A 9,103-nucleotide genomic window follows, 5' to 3' on the forward strand; every position below is an offset into this window, starting at 1 on the left:
CGATTGCCACCCCCCTATCCCTTCTCCTCCATTCTCCTCTCGGGATCTTGGGCACGCACGCACACGCGCCGGAGTGAGTTCTAAGCCACCGGGTCGACTATGTGGGAGTCCAGCGACATAGCCATTACGCTAACAGCTGGTTCCCTCTTTAACATCTTTTTATAGAGAATGGAATATACTAGTTTTTGAAAATAGAGGAAACACATAGTAAATTGAAAGAGCTCGTCCTCACCCAGAGAAAACACTGTTGTTATCGTGGTGTCTGGTATCAAATCAAGCTTCTCTTCGGGGGGGAAAGGAAGGATGTGGGATAAGACAGAAGACACCTAAAAATTTCTAGTTGTTGGTAGTACTTTTGTTTGGGGGATGGGTGATTGGCATGCAGGGTTTCATTATAATGTTTATGATGTACGCATTTGTTGCAAATAATTTGTGAAAAGTAAAGAAAGGTACTGTGGGAGACAGCCCTAGACCTATAGTCTTATAGGATAGATTTAATTGTAGCCAGAAGTCAAATAAAGGTCTAGAGTGTTTATCATCTTTTTAAAGAAATCAGTGACGCTCTTGTGAAATATGGGGGAAAAAACAACTTACCTGTAAATTCAAAAATGGTAGATAAGTCATAGAGACTGGATTTTAGACTTACATTAATGGTGCCTGGACAGTTATTTCCTTTTTTGGAAGACATTGTTGCCTTTTAATGAAACAGTTTTGTGACTAATTAAAGAAATCACAAAGTTAATTATAAAGATGATTCCAAAATCTAACCACTCAGTTTAGCCACTGTTAGCATTTTGGTGAATGTCCTTCCAGATAGTTTTCTAGATATGTATACGTACATATTTAGATGAGTATATAAATATGTTTTCATAAATGGGTTCACATTATACAGAATTGTTCTTTCATTTTTTGTTTTGCTTTTTAATTTGATGAACAGTGTGTGTGTTTGCCTGGGAGAGAGAGAAGGGGACAGAAAAGGAAAGCGAGAAAGCACCACCCATGGACAGTCACACTGCAATCCCTTCTCTGCCACCTCTCCCTCCTTCTGGGATTTTGGCCTTGCACACACACACCTGCCTGCCATGTGTTTCAAGCCATCAGTTCCTGACTTGAACTCCATGGTTGGCCATGTGGGATCCAACTACCTTAACCACCAGGCCGTGGGCTAGCCCTGTTGTTTCTCTTTTTACCTTTGCTTTTTAATCAGTTTAGACTTACATCATCTTTTTTCCTGTGTAACTTGCATTTTTTGAGTACCTACCTCCTCACAAGCAATGTACTAGGCAATAGGAATTCAACAGTAAATAAGACAGAAAATCTCCTGCCCACAGGGAGCTTATGTTCTGGAGAGGCAGACAGTTACTGGATCAAGCCTAGCCCAAAATGTACGTTGTCTTTAGTGTTTTAGTAGTATAAGCCCATGAACACTCTTAATTGCTGAGACTAGTTTCATAGATTTTGTTGCTTTCAGTTGAACATATCTTTACTTATACACAACTATTGTCTTCATATCTTTCATTATTCTCTGCCTTGAATTTCATATTCCAGCCAATCAAAATACTTTATGCCCTATGTATGCTATGGATTTTTCTTATTTTGGGTACATTTTCCCCTCTATTTGAAAAATCTTCTTGGCCCTAAGCAATATCAGGAAAAGATAGTGGTAGCAAATGGTTTATGATCATAGTAGGTCTAAAAGTGCCCTCTTCCTTTCATTTTTTCTTTTAGAATAGTGCTCTTATTGTATCACCTAGAGGGATGTTATTATGTGTGTATAATAATGAGGCTATTTATATTTTTTAAGGATTATTTATTTAACTTTATTTATTCACTCTTTTATTTATTTATTTATTTATTTATTTATTTATTTTGGAGAGATTTTCACTATAGGGCACGTGCACTCGCCAGACAGACAGAGAAACAGAGAGACAGAAAGTGAGAAATCACCTCCCAGGAGGGATGGTCATGCCACAATCCCTTCTCCTCCATTCTCCTCTCGGGATCTTGGGCACGCACGCACACACGCCCAGCGTGAGTTTTAAGCCACCGGGTCTGGGACACGAACCACGGTCGACTATGTGGGAGTCCAGCGACATAGCCATTACACTAACTGCTGGTTCCCCATTCATTTATTTTTAATTTGACCAGAGAAAGAGAGAGAGAAAGTGAGAAAGAAAGCCACCAGGTCCAGGACTCGAACTGCGGTCGGCCATGTGGGAGTGTCCAATGCCTTAATCACCACACCACCCACTGGTCCCTATTTATATATATTTATATATAGTATAAAAATCATTTTTTGCAGTTGTGTAACACCTAGTAGATTTTAAAACTGAAATTAGTGCATTAGAGAAAACATGCTTTCTTATGTCTTTGGTCTTTTGACTAATGATTTCTTACCTAATTTTCTTCTGTAGGGAATCTTTTAACTGAGCCCATAGGTTACTTGGAATCCTGTTTCTCGGCTAAGAATGGTACACCAAGGCAGCCATCCATTTGCAGTCATTCGCGGGCCTGTTTAAGGATTAGAAAGAGCATCTTTAATAATCCTGAACATTCCTTGATGGGCCTAGAACAATTTTCTCATGTTTGGTAAGTTGTTATTTACTTAGAAGTGTTACTTTGGGCTAGAACCTGTCCTTGAGTAGAGTTCTCCAGTTGAAGGTAACCTTGGAGTCTGCCATCCAGACCATCTGCATCATTGCATGGATATTGCAGTTCCTGCATATGATTGTACTGGATTCGCACATGTGATTGGTGTAATTTGGACACCCTCAGGGAAGCTTCGGATGCACTGAAGGGGCATGTTGCATCTGCAGTTGTTCCTAATTATGATGAACACCTTCTGTTGAGCTGAAACTGTAGACTGCTTTGATTCTTTCCATGGGCCTTTATGCTGTTCTCTAGGCCAGGAGTCAGCAAACTGTTTTTGTATATTAGGAATGTAAAAATGTCTACCATATTGCCTGGCAAACATCAGGGATCTAGTGACTGTGTTGTTACTTAGAGACTTGACCAACATCTGTTAAGTTCCTGCTATGTGCCAGTCATTGTGTTCAGTGCAAAGGATATGGAGACAAGATTCTGTTCTTTAAGGAAGAGGAGGGATATTACTTTTTTCCAGACTGATTATAGTTTAATACTATTAAAACATTCTTTTTGACAATTTGTGAGAGTTTAAGTTTTTTCCTCCTCAAATCATTATAGTGAAAATAAACAATATGATTATTATATAGAGTGATTTGATTTGTCTTCAACAGGATTTTGTTTGTTTTTCACAAAAATGGTCATTTGAGCTGTAAGGCGAAAGTGCAGCCCCCTAGGCTGAATGGGGCAAAGACTGGAGTTTTTTCCACAAGGAGCCCTCATCGTCCCAATGCCATAGGACTGACCCTGGCCAAGCTGGAAAAGGTAGAAGGTAACTCATTTTACTTCTACCTAGACCTTTATTTTTTCCTGTTATCCCGGAAATACCTTATAAAATCAACATAGCATTCACCATGGACTGCTGTTCAGACTGGCACTAATGGTGTTAACTCCTGGGAACCATCAGATACTGAAGAAAATGCAGTGATTAGAAGATGTGGCATTTAAGACACTAAAATAAGCACTCATAGGATAAGAGTTCTATTACATACCAAAAACCATTAACATATTTTAAAATGCTGTAACTCATCGATTTCATAACCATTAAATTAGTAACCATTTTTTCTCTGACTTGGAATGCATCAGGTACAAAATGATTTAAAAATGGGGATACTTTCAAATTTAACAGACAGCAAGGAGTCCATGCACTGTATGGTAAGCATATAGGGTAGCAGTGTATCTTTTTGCAGCTTTGAGGGAACTAACATACACCATGGCCTCTGTGCAGCTGTCAGCTGCTATGTGGGAAGGGTCTAGGATGAGTTACACTGCAGGACGGAACATCTGTCAGACTGTGGAAGTACCTGTGTAGAATAACAGATGAGTTTTAACGGTGCATTTGTACATAATCTGGAAAGCATTCCTTTCACTGGGACCCACAAGTACATTTGTTAGAGAGACAGAAGATGAAACAGCAAATAGACTAGGAGTTGGAACACCACTCAAGGCTTCTGCTTGCTGATCTGTAAAGTGGGCGAAGCAGAACAACCTTCCCCCTCTGTGACTCGACAGGACTTTATTTGAGGCGCTTGTGAGTCAAAGCTGTAAAAGTACTTTTGAGGCAATTGGGCATTAAGTAGATGAGAAGGGCTATTTTGCTTGTTCATTCCCAGAACTTGAAGTCTCCTACTGGGTCATTTCAATTAGGCCTTGGTTTGGTTTTTCAGAATAATTTAATAGCCACTCCAACTTAAATGTTACCAATTTATGATGGCTAACCAACTTGGATAACAGTACTAGAACACTGTATGATCATTCATTCAGCCTACACATATTTTCTAGCACTGATATGTGGTAGGGATTGTTCCAGGCACCAAAGATAGAGTGGTGAGCAAATCAGATGTAAGTCTTTTCCTGAAGAACTTAATGTTCTAATGAAAGAGGCCAAATCAGAAAGGTTAAAGGGCAAATACAGCACTGTAGGCATTATTACTGAATAAGATTTATGGTGACTACAAGTGTTTAAGTGGTTCCTTGCAATTTGTAAGAAGTGTTCATGTATATTCCCTCTCAGTGGCTCTGTGGGTTTGATAGGAGAGCATACTCACTTTACAAATGAAGGGACTGAGGATCTTCGATGTTAAATAATTTACCTTGTAGCATCCAGCCAGGGGTTGTCTGACCCCAAACCCCATGAAGTCTTCCTGTGCTAAAGTGCCCTTTTTTTTTCCTCCTGTAGACATTGCTTGGCATAATCCATCATTTAGAAAGTTCAAAGTAACCTTTTCAAAGTTCACAGTGAGCATGTTTTAGAAACCTCTATTTGTCATGCTTTTCTGAAGTGGAGACAGGATCAAATGTGATCATCTGCAGTTTTTTTGTTTCTCATTTGGCCACTTTCCCATGAGTCAGGTTAGTAGATGCTACCAGTAGCAGGGACAGTACAGCAGCTGTTCAAGCAAAACAACAGCAAACTTGTCCTTCATATTTAGTAATGATGATGTATGTGCTACTGATTATTTGAGTCTTTATGATATATTAGATTTCTGTTGCTATATAACAAATGACCAAAACCTTATCAGTTTAAATAACACACATTTATTATGGGTTTGAAATACTGTGATGTATCTGTGGGCCAGGAGGATGGGTACAGTGTATCCAGGTCCTGTGCTTAGGGTCTTACTCTGCTGCAATAAAGTTGTCAGCTGGGCTGAATTCGTTTCTGAAGGCCTGGCTAGGGAAAAATCTGCTTCCAGGCACACTCAGATTGTTATGAGAATTCGGTTCCTTATGGTTGTAGGACTAAAAGCCCTCTCTTCTTGCTAGTTGTTGGCTGGAGACTGCCGTCACCTCCTACAGTCTGGCCACAGTTCCTCTAGACTTTGCCAACCTGGCTGTTTACTTCATCAGGCCTGCAAGGAGAGTCTCTTGAGCGAGTCCACCAGTACGCTGGAGTCTTAAATAACATGATGTAATCCTTGATGGTGTGTCACTTTTACTCTATTCTATTGGTTAGAAGCAAGTTACAGTCAATAGGAAGGGATTATACAGGGGCATGAACACCAAGAGGGGAGATCACAGGGCCCTTCTGCCATGATGGAAACCCTCATTGGTCCTGCAGATAGTGAGGATGATCATGTACATGAAGCAGAAATGGCTGTGAGGGCCAGCTAGTAGCATGGTGGTTAAGGAAGCTGATTCCACATGACCAATTGTGTGGTTTGAGTCCTGGACTGTACATGTGTGCATGTGTGCCCAAAATTCCAAGAGGAGAATGGAGAAGGGATTATGGTGTGGCCATCCCCTCTAGGGGGTGATTTCTCACTTTATCTCTCTGTCTCTTTCCAGCAAGCACATACACCCTATTGTAAAAATCTAACAAAAAGGAAAAGCGTATGTTGGCACCAGGTGTGAAAGACCCCGGTACATGAGAGAATTGCCAGTAAGTGCAGTAAGACTTAAACGAACAGTATTGGAGAGTATTAGATGGTACAGTCTTACTCAGCTGAACATTTTGGTCAGTGACGGATTGCATAGATCAGTGGTGGTCTCATAAGGAGTGGTAGGCTGCATAGCAGGTGCATAGCAGGCAGTCCCGTCTAGGTTTGTGTAAGTATACACTGTGATGTTCGCACGATGACAAAATTGCCTCTAACAATGTATTCCTGGACTGTACATGTGTGCATGTGTGCCCAAAATTCCAAGAGGAGAATGGAGAAGGGATTATGGTGTGGCCATCCCCTCTAGGGGGTGATTTCTCACTTTATCTCTCTGTCTCTTTCCAGCAAGCACATACACCCTATTGTAAAAATCTAACAAAAAGGAAAAGCGTATGTTGGCACCAGGTGTGAAAGACCCCGGTACATGAGAGAATTGCCAGTAAGTGCAGTAAGACTTAAACGAACAGTATTGGAGAGTATTAGATGGTACAGTCTTACTCAGCTGAACATTTTGGTCAGTGACGGATTGCATAGATCAGTGGTGGTCTCATAAGGAGTGGTAGGCTGCATAGCAGGTGCATAGCAGGCAGTCCCGTCTAGGTTTGTGTAAGTATACACTGTGATGTTCGCACGATGACAAAATTGCCTCTAACAATGTATTGCTGAGAACCCAGCCCATGGTTAAGCGGCACATGACTGTAATTCTCCAGTAGTTTGCACTGTTCTTCATTGTTACTGTTTTTGAGAGGATTGTTTTCACGTTACAGGTGGAACTATATACCTTTCTGGAATTGACATGATACAGGGCACACCTGTACTAGACATAAAGCCCTACATAGCGGAGTATGACTCACCACAGAACTTGATGGAGCCTTTAGGGGACTTTGATTTACAGAACAGTGAACATAAAGCAGAAACTGTGCCCTGGTCTGACGACAAGCCTGAAGAGTACCGTGAGCTCCAACCCTACAGTAGCACTAAGGAGAAACCTAAGTGCCCTGAAGACAGGAATTCAGAAGGAAACTGCCTGAAACATGACAACACATCGAAAATCCGGCGAACCTTGCCTAAGGACAGGGAGAGAGTAGCAGATCCTGGTTTGGAATCAAGAAGTGGTCAGAGTCCAAGTGTGGCAGAAGACCAAAGTTGCCCATGTCATCTGGAGAGGAGTTTTCCAGAGGAAGATACAGATAAGAGGCCGAGAGGAGGGGAAGGAGCAGCGGCCCTGCAAGGAAGCAGTTCAGAGGAGCAGCCTGTGGCGCCTCTGTGCCCTGCCAGGAGGGGTACGGGAGGCCCCCAGAGTGTGGTTCCTGCCTGGGTGAAAGAGGCCCCGGCGGCCGCTCTAGAAGTGCGGTTTACTCCTCACGCGGAGATGGACCTTGAACAGCTCAGTTCAGGAGGTGGACCAGGTACCTTCAGTTCCTTAGTTCCACATGAAAGATGAGCACTTACTGTGAGATTTAGCCAAGGTAGCATTTCCAGGGCTTTTTGGTTATTATATATAGTTCACACGGAATATTTGTCAAGAGGATTTGCTCGTAAGAAACATAGGAGTATGGTATGTTGAGGTAATGCATCACGCACTGCCTTTTGTCTGACAGCTGTTTGGCTGGTGCAGTGGGTTGCAGGCAGTCTGGAGAGCACGCGCAGAGGGTGGCTGCTGCCTCTCAAGGCAGCCCCAGATGTATAGCCCCTCGTCTGCCTGTTGCAGACAGGGTGGTTCTTGGAGTTTCCACACAGCGTTCAGAAGCTACGTTGTGCTTCTTCTATGCTTGTGTAGGCTAATTTTTCTCATCTCTTTTACTGAGTAGAGAAATGCAACCAAAGAGCTGATAGCTCCATCCCTGGCAACCTCCTACAGGTCTCTAGGAGCCCAGAGAAAGAGAGCAGGAATATCTAGCACAGAACTTGCCCCCAGTGAGTCCCAGCAGAAGAGACGTGTACACATGCACGTTAGTGCAGAGAAGGGCCACAGAGAGAGGGGGCAAGTCGTGTTGGAGCCTGTTCACTTTCACACATGGTTCTTAACAAATGTATCTCATTTCACTAGTGGAGAGCAAATACCAAGCAGCAATCTAGAATTAAGGAATAGGCTTTTTTTTTTTTTTTTTCCCAAGGTTTTTGCTATAGAACGTGTGTACTCTCCAGAAAGAGAGAGACAGAAAGTGAGAAATCACTCCCCAGGGGGTATGGACATGCCACAATCCCCTCTCCATTCTCCTCTCTGGATCTTGGGCATGCACGCACACATGCCCATCACGAGTTCAAGCCACCGGGTCCAGGACTAGAACTGCGATTGACTGCATGGGAGTCCAGCGACATAGCCATTACACCAGCTGTTGGTCCCCTCCCAGGAATAGGCTTTTAAGAGGTGGTCGAGTGGTACTGGTAAGAAGTAGTCAGTTATAAGATGTCAGCTTTCAAAAAGGCAGAAAAGGTGTTCTTTGTTTTTGTTTTGTTTTTTTTTTTTTTTTTAAGAGCTTCTTAATCATGGGTGTGTGTGTTTGCTAGAGAAGCAGAGAGACAGAAAGTGAGAAATCATCTCTCACTCGGGATGGCCATGCCACAATCCCTTCTCCTCTCAGAATTTTTTTCATGCATACACACATGCCTGGCATGAATTTCAGGTTGACCGGTTGACCATATGGGAGTCCCACGCCATAATCACTGTGCCACCAGAGGACCCCTGTTTTTCGTGTTTTAACTCAGTAAAGAGCCAGTAGAGCTATATAAAGAGAAATTTATCCATTCTTTCTCCATTCGTTCACTGACCTGCTCCTGGGAAGCAGGTGCTGTTCTAGACCTTTAGGATACATCAGTGAACACAGTATGGGCCAGCAGGTGGTGGGCTGGTTAAGGCTCTGATCTCTCACGTGGCTGATGGTGGATCAAGTCCTAGACCTTGTGGTTTGCTTTCTTACTTCCCTCTCTCTCTCCCTGTGTGTCTATCTCTGGTGAGCACATGTGCCCTATAGTGCAAAAATAAAAAATAATTAGAAATATATATATATATATTTTTTTTTTTGAGAAGGTTTTGCTATAGGGCACGTGTGCTCTCCAGAAAGATAGAGAGAGGGCAA

The 9,103-nt window shown here is 42.4% G+C and overlaps 1 protein-coding gene across 8 annotated transcripts in view; it reads left to right on the forward strand.

Moving 5' to 3' along the window:
* The window catches only part of TRMO (tRNA methyltransferase O), an 11,880-nt gene that overhangs the window by 1,319 nt on the left and 1,458 nt on the right, over window positions 1-9,103 (forward strand). For 2 of the 8 annotated variants that reach the window (XM_006143711.3, XM_006143712.3), the window contains exons 2-4: window positions 2,415-2,589; window positions 3,258-3,415; window positions 6,791-7,432. In XM_006143711.3, the coding sequence (XP_006143773.1) occupies window positions 2,415-2,589; window positions 3,258-3,415; window positions 6,791-7,432 (975 nt within the window). Of the gene's footprint in view, window positions 1-98; window positions 266-316; window positions 343-1,331; window positions 1,386-2,414; window positions 2,590-3,257; window positions 3,416-6,790; window positions 7,433-9,103 lie in introns of those variants that run through there. The other 6 variants (XM_027770022.1, XM_027770024.1, XM_027770023.1 and 3 more) reach the window with 6 other exon arrangements.

This window comes from Tupaia chinensis, unplaced genomic scaffold (genome assembly GCF_000334495.1).
Source record: "Tupaia chinensis unplaced genomic scaffold, TupChi_1.0 Scaffold000104_1, whole genome shotgun sequence".
Classification (NCBI taxonomy): Eukaryota; Metazoa; Chordata; class Mammalia; order Scandentia; family Tupaiidae; genus Tupaia; species Tupaia belangeri.